Source organism: Oncorhynchus mykiss, chromosome 3 (assembly GCF_013265735.2).
Source record: "Oncorhynchus mykiss isolate Arlee chromosome 3, USDA_OmykA_1.1, whole genome shotgun sequence".
Classification (NCBI taxonomy): Eukaryota; Metazoa; Chordata; class Actinopteri; order Salmoniformes; family Salmonidae; genus Oncorhynchus; species Oncorhynchus mykiss.
This window is the reverse complement of record NC_048567.1, coordinates 9,854,877-9,877,563: the sequence shown is the minus strand read 5'-3', so window position 1 is coordinate 9,877,563 and position 22,687 is coordinate 9,854,877. Positions and strand designations below refer to the sequence as shown.

Sequence of the window (22,687 nt, the reverse complement as noted above, 5' to 3'; positions counted from 1 at the left end):
ACCATGCTTCACCGTAGGGATGGTGCCAGGTTTCCTCCAGAAGTAACACTTGGCATTCAGGCCAGAGTGCAATCTTGGTTTCCTCAGACCAGAGAACCTTATTCTGTCACGCCCTGATCTGTTTCATCTGTTCCTGTTATTATCTCTAGGTATCGCTTATTTTCCACAGTGTATTTATCCCTGTGTTTCCTGTCTCTCTGTACCAGTTTGTCTTGTATGTTAGTCAAGTCAACCAGCGTGTTTTGCCCGTACTCCTTTTCCTATTCTCTTTTTGTCTCTTTTTGCTAGTCTTCCCGGTTCTGACCCCTGCCTGACTCTAGACTACTTTCCCACCTGCCTGATCATCCTGCCTGCCCTGACCTTGACTGCCTGCCCTTCGGTACTGTTTAGACACTGAACTGGTTTTGACCTTTTGCCTGTCCATGACCATTCTCTTGCCTTCCCCCTTTTGGATTAATACATATTGTAAGACTCCAACCATCTGCCTCCTGTGTCTGCATCTGTGTCACCTTGTGTCATGATAGTTTCTCATTGTCTGAGAGTCTTTAGGTGCCTTTTGGCAAACTCCAAGCATGCTGTCATGTGCCTTTTACTGAGGAGTGGCTTCCGTCTGGCCAATCCACCATAAAGGCCTGATTGATGGAGTGCTGCAGAGATGGTTGTCCTGGAAGGTTCTCCCATCTCCACAGAAATACTCTAGAGCTCTGTCAAAGTGACCATCGGGTTCTTGGTCACCTTCCTGACCAAGGCTCTTCTCCTCAGATTGCTCAGTATGGCTGGTTGGCTAGCTCTAGGAAGAGTCTTGTTGGTTCTAAACTTCTTCCATTTTTTGGTACCCTTCCCCAGATCTGTGCCTCGACACAATCTTGTCTCGGAGCTCTACGGACAATTCCTTCAACCCCATGGCTTGGTTTTTCCTCTGACATGCACTGTCAACTGAGACCTTATATAGACAGGTGTGTGCCTTTCCAAATCATGTCCAATCAATTGAATTCACCACAGGTGGCATCCAATCAAGTTGTAGAAACATCTCAAGAATGATCAATGGAAACAGGATGCACCTGAGCTCAATTTCGAGTTTAATAGCAAAGGGTTTGAATAGTTACGTAAATAAGATATTTCTGTTTATTTTTAATAAATTAGCAAACATTTTTTTTTAACTTTGTCATTATGGGGTATTGTGTGTAGATTGATGAATAAAAAAAAAATCTATTGTAGAATAAGTCTGTAACGTAACAAAATGTGGAAAAAGGGAAGGGGTCTACTTTCTGAAGTGTATGTCTGATATGTCTCTATGAGGGACTGGAAAGACAAGAGCCCTCTTGTGTTATAAAGGTTACTAAACCCCTGAGACATTAAACTAATGAGAGGACAGTATTTCCTCAGTTTAAAATATACTGTAGTCCACACAACTAACAGAAATCTTAACTTAATGAATTGCACACGCACGCACACACAGACCTACTTCTCTGGTTTCCGTTCAGATGTGGTGATGCTGAGTGGATGGAGTGGAGTGTGAGGCAGACTGATGGACAGTGTATCAGTGTTAGATGAGGTCAATGGAAGAAAAAACATGCAATAATACAACATGGTGGTAGTAGGTGGCAATGGAACTGCAAACATACAATGGATCTGGGAGGGTCACTCAGATTTCACACACACACACACACACACACACACACACACACACACACACACACACACAGGTAGTATTACCTGAGGTGGCTGCGTAGAGCGGTGATCTCGCGGGTCATGCTCTGGGAGCTGTCAGTCAGCTCCTCCATCTCTCTCTGCAGTTTACGTCTCTGGGCGTTGGAACGAGAGTTATCCTCCTCCACCTCCTCGAGCTGCCTCTTCAGCTGCCTCAGCCGGCCCATAGACTTATCCAACTGGAGAGAGGAGGGAGGGGGAAGGGTGTAGAGGGAGTGAGAGAGATGAAGAGAATGGTTCAAGTGGAAGAGGAGAAGACAATAGAAGAAGGGGGGAAGGGTATCAGAGAGGGCCAGAGGGAGACAGTTGGACAGATTAAGCACAGAACACGAGGACTGGGATTACATCCCACAGATTAAATTCTAGATGAATTTTGAGAGGGGGTCAGTATCACTACCTCTACACTGTAGAGGGATTATTTTGTTAGGTATAATTTGGGAGGAGATAACCCCTACCTTCCCCTGGTGCCAGGGCTGGATTAGATTAGGATTGGGATTAGCAGGACCAACCACTCCTTTGGGATGAAAACTCACCCTACTGTATCTCTCCATCTCAATGGTGAACTCATAGAGAAGAGGTTTCATACCTGTTCTCTGGACTGGTCTGTACTGGTTCGTACCTGTTCTCTGTACTGGTCTGTACTGGTTCATACCTGTTCTCTGTACTGGTCTGTACTGGTTCATACCTGTTCTCTGTACTGGTTCATACCAGTTCATACCTGTTTCATACCCGTTCATACCTGTTCTCTGTACTGATTCATACCTGTTCTCTGGACTGGTCTGTACTGGTTCGTACCTGTTCTCTGTACTGGTCTGTATTGGTTCGTACCTGTTCTCTGTACTGGTCTGTACTGGTTCATACCTGTTCTCTGTACTGGTTCATACCAGTTCATACCTGTTTCATACCCGTTCATACCTGTTCTCTGTACTGATTCATACCTGTTCTCTGGACTGGTCTGTACTGGTTCGTACCTGTTCTCTGGACTGGTCTGTACTGGTTCGTACCTGTTCTCTGTTCTGGTCTGTACTGGTTCATACCTGTTCTCTGGACTGGTCTGTACTGGTTCGTACCTGTTCTCTGGACTGGTCTGTACTGGTTCGTACCTGTTCTCTGTTCTGGTCTGTACTGGTTCGTACCTGTTCTCTGGACTGGTCTGTACTGGTTCGTACCTGTTCTCTGTTCTGGTCTGTACTGGTTCGTACCTGTTCTCTGTTCTGGTCTGTACTGGTTCGTACCTGTTCTCTGGACTGGTCTGTACTGGTTCGTACCTGTTCTCTGTTCTGGTCTGTACCTGTTCTCTGGACTGGTCTGTACTGGTTCGTACCTGTTCTCTGGACTGGTCTGTACTGGTTCGTACCTGTTCTCTGGACTGGTCTGTACTGATTCGTACCTGTTCTCTGGACTGGTCTGTACTGGTTCGTACCTGTTCTCTGTACTGGTCTGTATTGGTTCGTACCTGTTCTCTGTACTGGTCTGTATTGGTTCATACCTGTTCTCTGTACTGGTCTGTACTGGTTCATACCAGTTCATACCTGTTTCATACCCGTTCATACCTGTTCTCTGTACTGATTCATACCTGTTCTCTGTGCTGGTCTGTTCTAGTTCATACCTGTTCTCTGTACTGAAATGTACTGATTCATACCTGTTCTCTGTACTGGTCTGTTCTAGTTCATACCTGTTCTCTGTACTGAAATGTACTGGTTCATACCTGTTCTCTGCACTGGTCTGTACTGGTTCATACCTGTTCTCTGTACTGGTCTGTACTGGTTCATACTTGTTCTCTGTTCTGGTCTGTACTGGTACTTACTTGTTCTCTGTACTGGTCTGTACTGGTTCGTACCTGTTCTCTGTACTGGTCTGCATGTCTCCTCTCGTCCTCTGCCTGCATCAACACCTCCTTCAGTTTTTTCTCTGTCTTCCTCACCAGCTTGTTGGCTGTCGCTCGCTCTCTGGGGGGAGGGGAGATAGACTGTGAGGCATGTTTTATCCCCATACCCAGAACATACAGTCAGAATAGTAGTGGAAGAAGTTAGATGTTATAGGGAGGAGATGGGAAGGAAAGGGAAGAGAGGGATGGAAGGAGAAGGAAAGAGAGGAGAAAGTAACAAGGCGAGAGAAGAAGTAACAAGGCGAGAGAAGAAGTAACAAGGTGAGAGAGGAAAGGAACAAGGCGAGAGAGGAAAGGAACAAGGCGAGAGAAGAAGTAACAAGGCGAGAGAGGAAAGGAACAAGGCGAGAGAGGAAAGGAACAAGGCGAGAGAAGAAGTAACAAGGCGAGAGAAGAAGTAACAAGGCGAGAGAGGAAAGGAACAAGGCGAGAGAAGTAGTAACAAGGCGAGAGAGGAAAGGAACAAGGCGAGAGAAGAAGTAACCAGGCGAGAGAAGAAGTAACCAAGCGAGAGAAGAAGTAACAAGGCGAGAGAAGAAAGTAACAAGGCGAGAGAAGAAGTAACAAGGCGGGAGGAGAAAGTAACAAGGCGAGAGAGGAAAGTAACAAGGCGGGAGAGGAAAGTAACGGGAGGAGAAAGTAACAAGGCGAGAGAAGAAGTAACAAGGCGAAAGAAGAAGTAACAAGGCGAGAGAAGAAGTAACAAGGCGGGAGGAGAAAGTAACAAGGCGAGAGAAGAAAGTAACAAGGTGAGAGAAAAAGTAACAAGGCGAGAGAAGAAGTAACAAGGCGAGAGAAGAAGGAACAAGGCGAGAGAGGAAAGTAACAAGGCGAGAGAGGAAAGTAACAAGGCGAGAGAAGAAGTAACAAGGCGGGAGGAGAAAGTAACAAGGCGAGAGAGGAAAGTAACAAGGCGAGAGAGGAAAGTAACAAGACGGGAGGAGAAAGTAACAAGGCGAGAGAAGAAGTAACAAGGCGAAAGAAGAAGTAACAAGGCGAGAGAAGAAGTAACAAGGCGGGAGGAGAAAGTAACAAGGCGAGAGAAGAAAGTAACAAGGCGAGAGAAGAAGTAACAAGGCGAGAGAAGAAGTAACAAGGCGAGAGAAGAAGTAACAAGGCGAGAGAGGAAAGTAACAAGGCGAGAGAGGAAAGTAACAAGGCGAGAGAAGAAGTAACAAGGCGAGAGAAGAAGTAACAAGGCGAGAGAAGAAGTAACAAGGCGAGAGAAGAAAGTAACAAGGCGAGAGAAGAAAGTAACAAGGCGAGAGAGGAAAGTAACAAGGCGAGAGAGGAAAGTAACAAGGCGAGAGAGGAAAGTAACAAGGCGAGAGAGGAAAGTAACAAGGCGAGAGAGGAAAGTAACAAGGCGAGAGAAGAAGTAACAAGGCGAGAGAATAAGTAACAAGGCGAGAGAATAAGTAACAAGGCGAGAGAAGAAGTAACAAGGCGAGAGAAGAAGTAACAAGGCGAGAAAGAAAGTAACAAGGCGAAAGAAGAAGTAACAAGGCGAGAGAAGAAGTAACAAGGCGAGAGAAGAAGTAACAAGGCGAGAGAAGAAGTAACAAGGCGAGAGAAGAAGTAACAAGGCGAGAGAAGAAGTAACAAGGCGAGAGAAGAAAGTAACAAGGCGAGAGAGGAAAGTAACAAGGCGAGAGAGGAAAGTAACAAGGCGAGAGAGGAAAGTAACAAGGCGAGAGAGGAAAGTAACAAGGCGAGAGAGGAAAGTAACAAGGCGAGAGAGGAAAGTAACAAGGCGAGAGAGGAAAGTAACAAGGCGAGAGAGGAAAGTAACAAGGCGAGAGAGGAAAGGAACAAGGCGAGAGAGGAAAGGAACAAGGCGAGAGAGGAAAGGAACAAGGCGAGAGAGGAAAGGAACAAGGCGAGAGAAGAAGTAACAAGGCGAGAGAGGAAAGTAACAAGGCGAGAGAGGAAAGGAACAAGGCGAGAGAGGAAAGGAACAAGGCGAGAGAGGAAAGGAACAAGGCGAGAGAAGAAGTAACAAGGCGAGAGAAGAAGTAACAAGGCGAGAGAGGAAAGGAACAAGGCGAGAAAAGAAGTAACAAGGCGAGAGAAGAAGTAACAAGGCGAGAGAAGAAGTAACAAGGCGAGAAAGAAAGTAACAAGGCGAGAGAGGAAAGGAACAAGGCGAGAAAAGAAGTAACAAGGCGAGAGAAGAAGTAACAAGGCGAGAAAGAAAGTAACAAGGCGAGAGAGGAAAGGAACAAGGCGAGAAAAGAAGTAACAAGGCGAGAGAAGAAGTAACAAGGCGAGAAAGAAAGTAACAAGGCGAGAGAGGAAAGTAACAAGGCGAGAGAAGAAGTAACAAGGCGAGAGAAGAAGTAACAAGGCGAGAGAAGAAGTAATAAGGCAAGAGAAGAAGTAACAAGGCGGGAGGAGAAAGTAACAAGGCGAGAGAAGAAGTAACAAGGCGAAAGAAGAAGTAACAAGGCGAGAGAAGAAGTAACAAGGCGGGAGGAGAAAGTAACAAGGCGGGAGGAGAAAGTAACAAGGCGAGAGAAGAAGTAACAAGGCGAGAGAAGAAGTAACAAGGCGAGAGAGGAAGTAACAAGGCGAGAGAGGAAGTAACAAGGCGAGAGAAGAAGTAACAAGGCGAGAGAAGAAGTAACAAGGCGAGAGAAGAAGTAACAAGGCGAGAGAGGAAAGTAACAAGGTGAGAGAGGAAAGTAACAAGGCGAGAGAGGAAAGGAACAAGGCGAGAGAGGAAAGGAACAAGGCGAGAGAAGAAAGGAACAAGGCGAGAGAAGAAGTAACAAGGCGAGAGAAGAAGTAACAAGGCGAGAGAGGAAGTAACAAGGCGAGAGAAGAAGTAACAAGGCGAGAGAAGAAGTAACAAGGCGAGAGAGGAAAGTAACAAGGCGAGAGAGGAAAGTAACAAGGCGAGAGAAGAAGTAACAAGGCGAGAGAGGAAAGGAACAAGGCGAGAGAGGAAAGTAACAAGGCGAGAGAGGAAAGTAACAAGGCGAGAGAAGAAAGTAACAAGGCGAGAGAGGAAAGGAACAAGGCGAGAGAGGAAAGGAACAAGGCGAGAGAGGAAAGGAACAAGGCGAGAGAGGAAAGGAACAAGGCGAGAGAGGAAAGTAACAAGGCGAGAGAAGAAGTAACAAGGCGAGAGAAGAAGTAACAAGGCGAGAGAGGAAAGTAACAAGGCGAGAGAAGAAGTAACAAGGCGAGAGAAGAAGTAACAAGGCGAGAGAGGAAAGGAACAAGGCGAGAGAGGAAAGGAACAAGGCGAGAGAGGAAAGGAACAAGGCGAGAGAGGAAAGTAACAAGGCGAGAGAGGAAAGGAACAAGGCGAGAGAGGAAAGTAACAAGGCGAGAGAAGAAGTAACAAGGCGAGAGAAGAAGTAACAAGGCGAGAGAAGAAGTAGCAAGGCGAGAGAAGAAGTGTGAGGGGAAATCCATCAGAGAATGTGTGTGTTCCCCTCACTGTCTCTCCTGCTCCAGCTGCTCCTCCATGCCGTCCATCTTGGCCTCCAGGGCGGCGACACTGAGCCTGTGTTTTCCCCTGACAGCTCCCTCCATCTCCCCCAGCTTCAGCTTCAGCTCCTTGTTATGCCTCTCCAGAGCCTCCCTGGCCCCCTCAGCCTTCTGGCCCAGGGTCCTCTCTCCCTGCAGCTGCACCGTCAGAGTCTCCACCTGGTGAGGGAGAGGAGACAGAGGGATAGAAAGGGAGATTAAAAACAAGAAAAATTGACAAATGTAAATCGAGTCCCGTATACTGTGTGTGTGTGTGTGTGTGTGTGTCTGTATGTGTGTGTGTGTAGGGGTAAGTGTGTGAGAGTGTGTACCTGAAGTGTAGTCTTCCTGTGTCTCTCGGCCACTAGTTCAGCATTGCTTTGCTCCTCCTCCAACTCCTCCTCCAGCTGAGTGACTCGCGCCTCCAACCTCCGCTTCTCATCACACAGAGCAGACCTGACAACACACACACCGTGAGTAATACACACGCATAATACACAGTAATACACACACCGTGAGTAATACACACACCGTAAGTAATACACACGCATAATACACAGTAATACACACACTGTGAGTAATACACACGCATAATACACAGTAATACACACACCGTGAGTAATACACACGCATAATACACAGTAATACACACACTGTGAGTAATACACACGCATAATACACAGTAATACACACACCGTAAGTAATACACAGTAATACACACACCGCGAGTAATACACACGCATAATACACAGTAATACACACACCGTGAGTAATACACACGCATAATACACAGTAATACACACACCGTGAGTAATACACACGAATAATACACAGTAATACACACACCGTGAGAAATACACACACATAATACACAGTAATACACACACCGTGAGTAATACACACGCATAATACACAGTAATACACACACCGTGAGTAATACACACGCATAATACACAGTAATACACACACTGTGAGTAATACACACACATAATACAAAGTAATACACACACCGTGAGTAATACACACGCATAATACACAGTAATACACACACCGTGAGTAATACATACGCATAATACACACACTGTAAGTAATACACAGTAATACACACACCGTGAGTAATACACACGCATAATACACAGTAATACACACACCGTGAGTAATACACACGCATAATACACAGTAATACACACACCGTGAGTAATACACACACATAATACACAGTAATACACATACCGTGAGTAATACACACGCATAATACACAGTAATACACACACCGCGAGTAATACACACGCATAATACACAGTAATACACACACCGTAAGTAATACACATGCATAATACACAGTAATACACACGCATAATACACAGTAATACACACGCATAATACACAGTAATACACACACCGTGAGTAATACACACGCATAATACACAGTAATACACACACCGTGAGTAATACACGCATAATACACAGTAATACACACACTGTGAGTAATACACACACATAATACAAAGTAATACACACACCGTGAGTAATACACACGCATAATACACAGTAATACACACACCGTGAGTAATACACACGCATAATACACACACCGTAAGTAATACACAGTAATACACACACCGTGAGTAATACACACGCATAATACACAGTAATACACACACCGTGAGTAATACACACGCATAATACACAGTAATACACACACCGTAAGTAATACACAGTAATACACACACCGCGAGTAATACACACGCATAATACACAGTAATACACACACCGTGAGTAATACACACGCATAATACACAGTAATACACACACCGTGAGTAATACACACGAATAATACACAGTAATACACACACCGTGAGTAATACACACACATAATACACAGTAATACACATACCGTGAGTAATACACACGCATAATACACAGTAATACACACACCGCGAGTAATACACACGCATAATACACAGTAATACACACACCGTAAGTAATACACATGCATAATACACAGTAATACACACGCATAATACACAGTAATACACACGCATAATACACAGTAATACACACACCGTAAGTATTACACACAAATAATACACAGTAATACACACGAACAATACACAGTAATACACACACCGTGAGTAATACACTCGCATAATACACAGTAATACACACACCGTGAGTAATACACACGCGTAATACACAGTAATACACACACTGTGAGTAATACACACTCATAATACACAGTAATACACACACATGAGCACACACACATACAGAAAGGAAAATAGAAAGAGAGATACTGACTTCCCGGTAGAGCTGTTGATGATCTCATCAGCCATCTCATCTCTCTCCTGTTGGGCCTGTCTCCTCATCTTCTCAGACACTGATAAATCCTACACACAGAGAGAGAGAGAGAGATAGAGAGAGAAAGAGAGAGACAGACAGAAGGAGAGAGACAGAGAGAGAGAGAAAGAGAGAGAGAGAGAGAGAAAGAGAGAGAAAGAGAGAGAGACAGACAGAAGGAGAGACAGAGAGAGAGAACAAGAGAGGGCGTTAGTATCCTAAAACATAAAAAAAGTTTGTTTTCGCAAATCTCTCACACACACACCAGCACACACACCTCTGTAAGCTGCAGTAACTCTGCCTCCAAGGTCTGCAGGCGCTTCTCTGTGTCTTTTGATTGGACGACCACCTCGTCACGGGCCAGCTTGGACTCATCCAGCTCACGAAGCACCTCCTTCATCTGAACCTGAGAGAGAGCGAAAAGGAGGGTTGATTAAATATGGTTTTCCACAAGGCTCTGTGCTGGGACCCTTACCATTCTCATTATAGCTGTGGTTTATATATCAGTTAACTGCACAGCATCTAATCTCAGACCGAGCAAGCAGCATTAGAAAGAAAGAGAGAAGGGGGGTGTAGCTTACCTGCAGTCTCCGTAGCTGCCTAAGCCCCTCCTCCCTCCCGCGATTGGCTGTCTCCACCTGGGCCTCAGCCTCCTGTAGCTCCGCCTCCAGCTGCTTCTTGACGGACATGGCCTGAGAGCGTTGACTCCTCTCCTCCTCTAGCTGGGTCTCCAACTCCCTCACCTGGGGGGGAAGGAGAGAAAGAGAAGAGGAGAGGAGGGGGGATGGAAAGAAAGGGAACAGCAGAGAAAGAGAGAAGTTTAGCATCTAATCCAAATGAATAACTGTCTCCCCATATTCAGGCTTGATACACTCTTCTTCTTCTCTCTTCTCTCCATACCTGTTTGTTGAGAGACCTCCTCTTCTCCTCCCCTTTCTCCTCCTTGGTGCTGATCTCTCTCTCAAACTGGGCCCTGAGGGCTTGGAGGGTGACCTCGAGCCTCAGCCTGGAGTTCTCCGCCTCCCCCAGCTCCTCCTCCAGCTCCTGGGTCTGAGTGCGCAGGGACTCTGCCTCTGTCTCCAGGGCCCGCCGGGAACGCTCCAACTCATGCACCTGACACAGGAGGAGAGAAATGTGTGAGATACATTTTCACTATGTAATATAAATACACACATTCTCACACACACACACACACACACACACACACACACACACACACGTACATTCTTCCCCACGTCATCCTGTTGATTGACTAGTTGTTCCATGTCTATGCGGAGCTGCTTGTTAGATCTCTCCAGCTCGTCCCTCTGATCTTGGGCCTCCTGTAAGTGTGAATGGGAACAATGAAGTATCAACACTCACTATTACTTAGATGAAGATGAAATCAACTTTTTATGCTGATAACTGGATAATAATGTGTGTAGTCACTCCAGTGGTACCTGCAGGGCTCGTGCCAGTGCCAGGGAGCGTGTCTCCTTCTCTCTACTGTCTGCCTCGGCCCTGTCTCTCTCCTCAGCCAGCCGGGCACTCACCGCCTTCTCCTCTGACAGGCACTGAGGGGGCAAAGGGCAGGGGTTACATCACGGTTACCTCTCACATTTAACCTCTAACCCCTGAACTCTGACCTGGTCAAACTTCTTCTGCCTCTTCTCCAGGGTGGTGCAGTTCTGTCTCTCTCTCTGCAGGGCCAGGGTCATGTCCTCTATCTCCTCCCTCAGCCTCTCCCTCTGTCGCTCCACGCGTTCTTTCTCCTCCTCCTTCTGTCGTTCTCTCTGGACGGCCTGGTCTAGGTCTCTCTGCAGTTTCCTGCGCGTCTCCTCTCCTGCCTCCACCGCCCCATTCACCTCCTCCGACTGCCTCCGCAACTCAGCCAGCTAGAGAGGGAGAGCGGGAGAGAGGGAGTGATGGTGAGGAGGAAGATAGACTTACTGTAGAAGACAACTCAACATGTGTTATATTATAATCTAGAGGAAAGGTTTTTTACACAATGATGATTACCTGCTGAGTGTGAGTCTGTATCTGCCTGGAGAGATCCTTGGCTCTCTCCTCTTCCTCCTCCACTCTCTCCATCAGTCCATTCCTCTCCTCCTCCAGAGCTCTCACCCTGGAGCCCAGAGCAAGCTTCTGACGAGTCTCATCCTGAAGTAGCTCCTGAGAATGAAAGCAGGAAAGTGATCACGCTCTCCGTAGCCGATGTGAGTAAGACCTTTAAACTGGTCAACATTCACAAGGCCGCAGGGCCAGATGTATTACCAGGACGTGTACTCCGAGCATGATCTGACCAACTTTCTAGTGTCTCACTGACCACCATAGTCCCTGTGCCCAAGTGTCTCACTGACCACCATAGTCCCTGTGCCCAAGTGTCTCACTGACCACCATAGTCCCTGTGCCCCAGTGTCTCCATGACCACCATAGTCTCTGTGCCCAAGTGTCTCCCTGACCACCATAGTCCCTGTGCCCAAGTGTCTCACTGACCACCATAGTCCCTGTGCCCAAGTCTCTCACTGACCACCATAGTCCCTGTGCCCAAGTGTCTCCCTGACCACCATAGTCCCTGTGCCCAAGTGTCTCACTGACCACCATAGTCCCTGTGCCAAGTCTCTCCCTGACCACCATAGTCCCTGTGCCCAAGTCTCTCCCTGACCACCATAGTCCCTGTGCCCAAGTCTCTCCCTGACCACCATAGTCCCTGTGCCCAAGTCTCTCCCTGACCACCATAGTCCCTGTGCCCAAGTGTCTCCCTGACCACCATAGTCCCTGTGCCCAAGTGTCTCACTGACCACCATAGTCCCTGTGCCCAAGTGTCTCACTGACCACCATAGTCCCTGTGCCCAAGTCTCTCCCTGACCACCATAGTCCCTGTGCCAAAGTGTCTCCCTGACCACCATAGTCCCTGTGCCCAAGTGTCTCCCTGACCACCATAGTCCCTGTGCCCAAGTGCCTCCCTGACCACTATAGTCCCTGTGCCCAAGTGTCTCACTGACCACCATAGTCCCTGTGCCCAAGTGTCTCACTGACCACCACAGTCCCTGTGCCCAAGTCTCTCCCTGACCACCATAGTCCCTGTGCCAAAGTGTCTCCCTGACCACCATAGTCCCTGTGCCCAAGTCTCTCCCTGACCACCATAGTCCCTGTGCCAAAGTGTCTCCCTGACCACCATAGTCCCTGTGCCCAAGTGTCTCCCTGACCACCATAGTCCCTGTGCCAAGTGTCTCACTGACCACCATAGTCCCTGTGCCCAAGTCTCTCCCTGACCACCATAGTCCCTGTGCCCAAGTCTCTCCCTGACCACCATAGTCCCTGTGCCCAAATGCCTCCCTGACCACCATAGTCCCTGTGCCCAAGTGTCTCCCTGACCACCATAGTCCCTGTGCCCAAGTCTCTCCCTGACCACCATAGTCCCTGTGCCCAAGTCTCTCCCTGACCACCATAGTCCCTGTGCCCAAGTGTCTCCCTGACCACAATAGTCCCTGTGCTCAAGTGTCTCCCTGACCACCATAGTCCCTGTGCCCAAGTGTCTCACTGACCACCATAGTCCCTGTGCCCAAGTGTCTCACTGACCACCATAGTCCCTGTGCCCAAGTGTCTCCCTGACCACCATAGTCCCTGTGCCCAAGTGTCTCACTGACCACCATAGTCCCTGTGCCCAAGTGTCTCACTGACCACCATAGTCCCTGTGCCCAAGTCTCTCCCTGACCACCATAGTCCCTGTGCCAAAGTGTCTCCCTGACCACCATAGTCCCTGTGCCCAAGTGTCTCCCTGACCACCATAGTCCCTGTGCCCAAGTGCCTCCCTGACCACTATAGTCCCTGTGCCCAAGTGTCTCACTGACCACCATAGTCCCTGTGCCCAAGTGTCTCACTGACCACCACAGTCCCTGTGCCCAAGTCTCTCCCTGACCACCATAGTCCCTGTGCCAAAGTGTCTCCCTGACCACCATAGTCCCTGTGCCCAAGTCTCTCCCTGACCACCATAGTCCCTGTGCCAAAGTGTCTCCCTGACCACCATAGTCCCTGTGCCCAAGTGTCTCCCTGACCACCATAGTCCCTGTGCCCAAGTGTCTCCCTGACCACCATAGTCCCTGTGCCCAAATGCCTCCCTGACCACTATAGTCCCTGTGCCCAAGTGTCTCACTGACCACCATAGTCCCTGTGCCCAAGTCTCTCACTGACCACCATAGTCCCTGTGCCCAAGTGCCTCCCTGACGACCATAGTCCCTGTGCCCAAGTCTCTCCCTGACCACCATAGTCCCTGTGCCCAAGTCTCTCCCTGACCACCATAGTCCCTGTGCCCAAGAGTCTCACTGACCACCATAGTCCCTGTGCCAAGTGTCTCACTGACCACCATAGTCCCTGTGCCCAAGTTTCTCCCTGACCACCATAGTCCCTGTGCCCAAGTGTCTCCCTGACCACCATAGTCCCTGTGCCCAAGTGTCTCCCTGACCACCATAGTCTCTGTGCCCAAGTGCCTCCCTGACCACCATAGTCCCTGTGCCCAAGTGTCTCCCTGACCACCATAGTCCATGTGCTCAAGTGTCTCCCTGACCACCATAGTCCCTGTACTCAAGTGTCTCCCTGACCACCATAGTCCCTGTGCCCAAGTGTCTCCCTGACCACAATAGTCCCTGTGCTCAAGTGTCTCCCTGACCACCATAGTCCCTGTGCCCAAGTGTCTCACTGACCACCATAGTCCCTGTGCCCAAGTGTCTCACTGACCACCATAGTCCCTGTGCCAAGTGTCTCACTGACCACCATAGTCCCTGTGCCCCAGTGTCTCCCTGACCACCATAGTCCCTGTGCCCAAGTCTCTCCCTGACCACCATAGTCCCTGTGCCCAAGTCTCTCCCTGACCACCATAGTCCCTGTGCCCAAGAGTCTCACTGACCACCATAGTCCCTGTGCCAAGTGTCTCACTGACCACCATAGTCCCTGTGCCAAGTGTCTCACTGACCACCATAGTCCCTGTGCCCAAGTTTCTCCCTGACCACCATAGTCCCTGTGCCCAAGTGTCTCCCTGACCACCATAGTCCCTGTGCCCAAGTGTCTCCCTGACCACCATAGTCCCTGTGCCCAAGTCTCTCCCTGACCACCATAGTCCCTGTGCCCAAGTGTCTTACTGACCACCATAGTCTCTGTGCCCAAGTGCCTCCCTGACCACCATAGTCCCTGTGCCCAAGTGTCTCCCTGACCACCATAGTCCCTGTGCTCAAGTGTCTCCCTGACCACCATAGTCCCTGTACTCAAGTGTCTCCCTGACCACCATAGTCCCTGTGCCCAAGTGTCTCCCTGACCACAATAGTCCCTGTGCTCAAGTGTCTCCCTGACCACCATAGTCCCTGTGCCCAAGTGTCTCACTGACCACCATAGTCCCTGTGCCCAAGTGTCTCACTGACCACCATAGTCCCTGTGCCCAAGTGTCTCCCTGACCACCATAGTCCCTGTGCCCCAGTGTCTCCCTGACCACCATAGTCCCTGTGCCCCAGTGTCTCCCTGACCACCATAGTCCCTGTGCCCAAGTGCCTCCCTGACCACTATAGTCCCTGTGCCCAAGTGTCTCACTGACCACCATAGTCCCTGTGCCCAAGTGTCTCACTGACCACCATAGTCCCTGTGCCCAAGTCTCTCACTGACCACCATAGTCCCTGTGCCCAAGTGCCTCCCTGACGACCATAGTCCCTGTGCCCAAGTCTCTCCCTGACCACCATAGTCCCTGTGCCCAAGTCTCTCCCTGACCACCATAGTCCCTGTGCCCAAGAGTCTCACTGACCACCATAGTCCCTGTGCCAAGTGTCTCACTGACCACCATAGTCCCTGTGCCCAAGTTTCTCCCTGACCACCATAGTCCCTGTGCCCAAGTCTCTCCCTGACCACCATAGTCCCTGTGCCCAAGTGTCTCCCTGACCACCATAGTCCCTGTGCCCAAGTGTCTCCCTGACCACCATAGTCCCTGTGCCCCAGTGTCTCCCTGACCACTATAGTCCCTGTGCCCAAGTCTCTCACTGACCACCATAGTCCCTGTGCCCAAGTCTCTCCCTGACCACAATAGTCCCTGTGCTCAAGTGTCTCCCTGACCACCATAGTCCCTGTGCCCAAGTGTCTCACTGACCACCATAGTCCCTGTGCCCAAGTGTCTCCCTGACCACCATAGTCCCTGTGCCCAAGTGCCTCCCTGACCACTATAGTCCCTGTGCCCAAGTCTCTCACTGACCACCATAGTCCCTGTGCCCAAGTGCCTCCCTGACCACCATAGTCCCTGTGCCCAAGTGTCTCCCTAACCACCATAGTCCCTGTGCCCAAGTGCCTCCCTGACCACCATAGTCCCTGTGCCCAAGTGCCTCCCTGACCACTATAGTCCCTGTGCCCAAGTGTCTCACTGACCACCATAGTCCCTCTGCCCAAGTGTCTCACTGACCACCATAGTCTCTGTGCCCAAGTGTCTCCCTGACCACCATAGTCCCTGTGCCCAAGTGTCTCCATGACCACCATAGTCCCTGTGCCCAAGAAGATCAAGGTAACCTGCCTAAATGACTACTGACCTGTAGTACTCACATCTGTAGCCATGAAAGTGCTTTGAAAGGCTGGTCATGGCTCACATCAACACCATCATACCAGAAACCCTAGACCCACTCCAATTTGCATACCGCCCCAACAGATCCACAAATGACGCAATCTCTATTGCTCTATTGCACTCAACACTTCCCTTTCCCACCTGGACAAAAGGAACATCAATGCTGTTCATCGACTACAGCTCAGCCTTCAACACCATAGTGTCCACAAAGCTCATCACTAAGCTAAGGACCCTGGGACCAAACACCTACCTCTGCAACTGGATCCTAGACTTACTGACAGGCCGCCCCCAGGTGGTAAGGGTAGGAAACAACACATCTGCCACGCTGATCCTCAACACAGGGACCCCTCAGGGGTGCGTGCTTAGTCCCCTCCTGTACACCCTGTTCACTCATGACTGTGTGGCCAAGCACGACTCCAACACCATCATTAAGTCTTCCGTTGACACAAAAGTGGTAGGCCTGAACACCGACAACAATGAGACAGCCTATAGGGAGGAGGTCAGTGTGGTGCCAGGACAACAACCTCTCCTTCAACGTGATCAAGACAAATGAGATGATTGTGGACTTGTGGACGAGCAGGCCCCCATTCTCATTGACGGTGGAGCAGGTTGAGAGTTTCAAGTTCCTTGGTGTCCACTTCACCAACAAACTAACATGGTCCAAGCACATCAAGACAGTCGTGAAGGGGGCACGACAAAACCTATTCCCCCTCAGGAGACTGAAAAGATTTGGCATGGGTCCTCAGATCCTCAAAAAGTTCCACAGCAGCACCATCGAGAGCATCCTGACTGGTTGCATCACCGCCTGGTATGGTAACTGCTAGGCCTCCAACAATGCGCTACAGAGGGTAGTGCGTACGGCCCAGTACATCACTGGGGCCAAGCTTCCTGCCATCTAGGATTTCTAGGAAGGCCCTAAAAATTGCCAAAGACTCCAGCCACCCTAGTCATAGACTGTTCTCTCTGCTACCGCACGGCAAGTGGTACCGGAGCACCAAGTCTAGGTCCAAAAGGCTTCTTAACAGCTTCTACCCCCATAAGACTGCTAAACAGCTAATCAAATGGCTACCTGGACTATTTGCATTGACCCCCCCTTTTTTACGCTGCTGCTACTCTCTGTTTATAATCTATGCATCGTCACTTTACCTCTACCTACATGTACATATTACCTCAATTACCTCGACTAACCTGTACCCCTGCAGATTAACTCGGTACCGGTACCCCCTGTATATAGCCACACTATTGTTATTTTATTGTTGTTCTTTTATTTGTTACTTTAGTTTATTTACAAAATATTTTTCTTAACTCTTATTTTTCTTAAAACTGCATTGTTGGTTTAGGGCTTGTAAGCATTTCACTGTAAGGTCTACCTACACCTGTTGTATTAAGCATTTCACAGTAAGGTCTACTACACCTGTTGTATTCTGTGCATGTGACAAATAACATTTGATTTGATATCAACATGGAAGTGGTTAAAAACAGAGGATGAAGGAGTTGGCAGTGTGTGTGTATGTGTGTGTGTGTGTGTGTGTGTGTGTACCTGAGCGTCGTGGAGCTGGCTCTCCAGGCTGCTGACCTCCTTGTTGAGACGGAGCGACTTGGAGTCAGAGGAGGAGAGAGAACTAGAGAGGGTCTCCATCTCAGACTGTAGCTTGTGCAGTCGCTCCTCTCTCTCCTCTCTCTCTCTGTCGGCCTGTGCGAGGCGTGCGGTCAGCTCCTGGAGTTGGCCCTCTGCCCTCTTGCGGCCCCTCTCACTCTCCATGCGGCCCCCCTGCAGGGACTTCAGCTCTGAGGCCAAGCTCACCCTCTCGTCCTCTAATAGAGTCTTGGCCTTCTCTAGGGACTGACGGGCCTGGGGAAACCATATAACATCAGGAATTACTACATACATACCATATGCATAGAAACACTATGTTACAGACGTCTCAGTGACCAGTCTACAGAGAGAGAATAACATGCAGGAGTCACTACCGATACTGTACTGAGGGAATAACACACGCAATATGCAGAGAGTCACTGCATAGGCTACATTCTGTGTTTGACTCACCCGCTTGCTGTTGTCCAGTTGTTCCTGCAAGTTGTCTATGGCAGAGCAGTGCTTGACTCTGAGCTCTGAGAGCTGGGCCTCGTGACGTCTCGTCTCCCCCTCAACACACCTCTGGAGCTCCCCCAGCTCTGCCTCTCTACGAGACCTGAGTTCCTGCTGGGCCGCCGTGGTGTCCAGTGTGTCTTCCAGCTCTGTCCTCAAGGCCTCCAGCTCCTCCCCCAGGTCTCTCCTCTGTTTCTCTGCCCTCTCTCTCATCCCTCGTTCATTTTCCACTTCCTCCTTCAGCTCTGACACCTGAGACATGGCCTCTCTCAGAGCCCTCTGAGCCTCAGTCCTTCGTGCACCCTCCTCCTCCAACCTGGGAGAAAGAGAGAGAGAAGTCAAATATGGTGTTCCGCAAGGCACTGTGCTGGAACCATTTTGATTACCATTATCAAGAGAGAAAGCAGTTTTGTAACACTATGCAAATGAGGGGTTTGATATTTCCACTCTTCTCAAGGTGTGTGAATATACAGTATAGACTTCCTCTCACCTCCCCTGTAGGGTTGTGATATCTTTCTCTCTCTGAGCCAGGGTGCCCCTGAGTTCAGCGGACAGTAGTCCCAGGTCAGAGAGCTGCTCCTGGGCTTCCACGGCTTCTCCCTCCATCCTCCTCCTCCACTTCTCCTGCTCCAGACGACCCTGCTCCTCACGCTTCAACCGATCTACAGGAGCGAGGGGGAAGAAGAGAAAGAAAATAGAAAATAATTAACACTAGGACAAGATTCTGAAACAGTGTTGAGTGTGCAGCAAGTTCATCAAATGTATGCCATAATGTTAAGTATGCATAACAAGTGCCATCAGTTAGGAACAAGCTTTACCTTCCAGGTCAGCAATGACTGCTTCCTGTTTGTTTTTCAGTTTGTTGAGACTCTTGGTCTTCTCCTCTTCCTCAGTCAGTGAGTCTGTCACCTCATTCAACCTCTCCTCCAGATGCTTCTTCTCCTGAGAGACAGAGACAACATGGATAAATGAAGTTCCAGCTGAGTGAACCCTGGGTTAGGCAGCTTCTATAAAGCCCTTCAGTCCTGTCCAGCTGAGTGAACCCTGGGTAGGTCAGCTTCTATAAAGCCCTTCAGTCCTGTCCAGCTGAGTGAACCCTGGGTAGGTCAGCTTCTATAAAGCCCTTCTGTCCTGTCCAGCTGAGTAAACCCTGGGTTAGTCAGCTTCTATAAAGCCCTTCAGTCCTGTCCAGCTGAGTGAACCCTGGGTTAGTAAGCTTCTATAAAGCCCTTCAGTCCTGTCCAGCTGAGTAAACCCTGGGTAGGTCAGCTTCTATAAAGCCCTTCAGTCCTGTCCAGCTGAGTGAACCCTGGGTAGGTCAGCTTCTACCTTGGGTTGTGCCGTGGCGGAGATCTTTGTGGGCTATACTCAGCCTTGTCTCAGGATGGTAAGTTGGTGGTTGAAGATATCCCTCTAGTGGTGTGGGGGCTGTGCTTTGGCAAAGTCCTTCCTTCCTGTTTGGCAAAGTCCTTCCTGTTTGGCAAAGTCTTCCTGTTTGTCCCTGTATCATCGGATGGGGCCACAGTGTCTCCTGACCCCTCCTGTCTCAGCCTCCAGTGTTTATGCTGCAGTAGTTTATGTGTCAAGGGGCTAGGGTCAGTTTGTTATATCTAGAGTACTTCTCCTGTCTTATCCGGTAAGTCTGCTCTCTCTAATTTTCTCTTTCTCTCTCTCTGAGGACCTGAGCCGTAGGACCATGCCTCAGAACTACCTGGCATGATGACTCCTTGCTGTCCCCAGTCCACCTGGCCGTGCTGATGCTCCAGTTTCAACTGTTCTGGAATCCTGACCTGTTCACCGGACGTGCTACCTGTCCCAGACCTATTATTAGACCATGCTGGTCATTTATGAACATTTGAACATCTTGGCCAAGTTCTGTTATAATCTCCACCCGGAGATTGGCCTTTCTAGGGAGTTTTTCCTAGACACCGGGCTTCTACACCTGCATTGCTTGCTGTTTGGGGTTTTAGGCTGGGTTTCTGTACAGCACTTTGAGATATCAGCTGATGTACGAAGGGCTATATAAATACATTTGATTTGATTCTATAAAGCCCTTCAATCCTGTCCAGTTGAGTGAACCCTGGGTAGGTCAGCTTCTATAAAGCCCTTCAGTCCTGTCCAGCTGAGTCAACCCTGGGTAGGTCAGCTTCTATAAAGCCCTTCAGTCCTGTCCAGTTGAGTGAACCCTGGGTAGGTCAGCTTCTATAAAGCCCTTCAGTCCTGTCCAGTTGAGTGAACCCTGGGTAGGTCAGCTTCTATAAAGTCCTTCAGTCCTGTCCAGGATGAGGTAAGTGTTCCAGTTAAATGCGGTCCAGGGTTTATACTGTAGCCAGTGTAACTATGGTTACCTTGCTGAGGCGGTCTCTCTGTTCTCCAGTGCTCAGCATCTCTGTCTCCAGACTCTTGACCTTGGTCTCCAGGGTAACCTTCTCCAACTGGAGGCGCTGTCTGGCCGACTCCTCCTCCTCCAACTGCTCCTCCAGATCCTGAGGAGAAGAGGGAGAGGGGATGAGAGGAGGAGAGGAGAGGGGGGAGGAGAGGAGGAGAGAGAGGGAAATGGGAGGAGAGAAGGAGGGAGAGGGGAGGAGAGAGAGGGAAAGGGGAGGAGAGAAGAAGGGAGAGAGGAGGAGAGAGGGGAGGAGTGACAGAACATTAGAGAGAATGAGAGATCCCGTTATTCAGCAGAGCCTCTCATCTAAAGTTCCAAAACAATGCTGCTCTCTTCCTCATTATCATGTGCTTCATGTCCCCTTCTCTGTCTTCCACTCTCCCACTGTCCTGTACCGTCACGTGCTGCTGCATCTTCTTCTTCTCATTGGTCATCTGAACGCCCCTCTCCTCCTCCTCCTCCAATCGTCCCTCCAGCTCCCCCAGGATTTCCTCCAACTCCTGCTTCCTGCTGACCAGTCTGGCCCTCATCTCCTCCGCCTCAGCAAACAGCTCCGCCTCCGCCTGCAGCTGGTCTGTCAGCACCGCCTTCTCCTCCATCAGCTAGGAACCAGGAATGAGAGGGGAGAAAGGGACAGGGAGGTAAGTGTTCTGGTCTCTCTACCTGCTGATGCTTTATTATCAGATGAGACAGACAGACAGACAGACAGACAGACAGACAGACAGACAGACAGACAGACAGACAGACAGACAGACAGACAGACAGACAGACAGACAGACAGACAGACAGACAGACAGACAGACAGATACACCTCCAGAGAGATAGATAGATACTCCTCCAGATAGATAGACAGATAGACCTCCAGATAGATAGATAGATAGACCTCCAGATAGATAGATAGATAGACCTCCAGATAGATAGATAGATAAACCTCCAGATAGATAGATTGATAAACCTCCAGATAGATAGATAGACCTCCAGATAGATAGATAAACCTCCAGATAGATAAACCTCCAGACAGATAGATAGATATACACCTCCAGAGAGATAGATAGATACACCTCCAGATAGATAGATAGATAAACCTCCAGATAGATAGATAAACCTCCAGATAGATAGATTGATAAACCTCCAGATAGATAGATTGATAAACCTCCAGATAGATAGATAGACCTCCAGATAGATAGATAAACCTCCAGATAGATAAACCTCCAGACAGATAGATAGATATACACCTCCAGAGAGATAGATAGATACACCTCCAGATAGATAGACCTCCAGATAGATAGATAAACCTCCAGATAGATAGATACACCTCCAGATAGATAGATAGACCTCCAGATAGATAGATAGACCTCCAGATAGATAGATAGATAGACCTCCAGATAGATAGATAGATAGATAGACCTCCAGATAGATAGACAGAGAAACCTCCAGATAGATAGATAGATATACCTCCAGATAGATACATAGAGAAACCTTCAGATAGATAGATAGAGAAAGGGTGTGTTACCTGTATGTGTTTCTTGTCCAGATCAGTGTAGTCCTGTTCCACTCTGGTCAGGTTGTCTTTGGCATTCTTAAGCTCCGCCTCCCGCACCTGGATCTCCTCGTCCTGACGAGTCACCTGCAGCAGAGGCTTCACCTGGGAGGCACGGGTCAGAGGTCACAGGTTAGGTCACATACAGTGGGGCAAAAAAGTATTTAGTCAGCCACCAATTGTGCAAGTTCTCCAACTTAAAAAGATGAGAGAGGCCTGTAATTTTCATCATAGGTACACTTCAACTACGACAGACAAAATGAGGGAAAAAAATCCAGAAAATCCCATTGTAGGATTTTAAATGAATTTATTTGCAAATTATGGTGGAAAATAAGTATTTGGTCACCTACAAACAAGCAAGATTTCTGGCTCTCACAGACCTGTAACTTCTTCTTTAAGAGGCTCCTCTGTCCTCCACTCGTTACCTGTATTAATGGCACCTGTTTGAACTTGTTATCAGTATAAAAGACACTTGTCCACAACCTCAAACAGTCACACTCCAAACTCCACTATGGCCAAGACCAAAGAGCTGTCAAAGGACACCAGAAACAAAATTGTAGACCTGCACCAGGCTGGGAAGACTGAATCTGCAATAGGTAAGCAGCTTGGTTTGAAGAAATCAACTGTGGGAGCAATTATTAGGAAATGGAAGACATACAAGACCACTGATAATCTCACTCGATCTA

At 48.9% G+C, this 22,687-nt stretch overlaps 1 protein-coding gene across 7 annotated transcripts in view; it reads right to left on the bottom strand.

The window, feature by feature from the left end:
• Positions 1–22,687, bottom strand: part of LOC110508601 (myosin-10) — a 113,492-nt gene that overhangs the window by 4,728 nt on the left and 86,077 nt on the right. For 6 of the 7 annotated variants that reach the window (XM_036968290.1, XM_036968284.1, XM_036968312.1 and 3 more), the window contains 20 exons: positions 21,975–22,106; positions 20,857–21,063; positions 20,421–20,558; positions 18,891–19,014; positions 18,563–18,734; positions 18,031–18,388; positions 17,524–17,835; positions 11,414–11,566; positions 11,041–11,289; positions 10,855–10,968; positions 10,639–10,737; positions 10,316–10,528; positions 9,997–10,158; positions 9,693–9,821; positions 9,377–9,465; positions 7,408–7,531; positions 7,047–7,255; positions 3,551–3,659; positions 1,717–1,889; positions 1,466–1,525 (listed from right to left, as the gene is read on the bottom strand). In XM_036968290.1, the coding sequence (XP_036824185.1) occupies positions 1,466–1,525; positions 1,717–1,889; positions 3,551–3,659; positions 7,047–7,255; positions 7,408–7,531; positions 9,377–9,465; positions 9,693–9,821; positions 9,997–10,158; positions 10,316–10,528; positions 10,639–10,737; positions 10,855–10,968; positions 11,041–11,289; positions 11,414–11,566; positions 17,524–17,835; positions 18,031–18,388; positions 18,563–18,734; positions 18,891–19,014; positions 20,421–20,558; positions 20,857–21,063; positions 21,975–22,106 (3,326 nt within the window). The remainder of the gene's footprint in view (positions 1–1,465; positions 1,526–1,716; positions 1,890–3,550; positions 3,660–7,046; positions 7,256–7,407; positions 7,532–9,376; positions 9,466–9,692; positions 9,822–9,996; positions 10,159–10,315; positions 10,529–10,638; positions 10,738–10,854; positions 10,969–11,040; positions 11,290–11,413; positions 11,567–17,523; positions 17,836–18,030; positions 18,389–18,562; positions 18,735–18,890; positions 19,015–20,420; positions 20,559–20,856; positions 21,064–21,974; positions 22,107–22,687) is intronic. The other variant, XM_036968307.1, reaches the window with a different exon arrangement.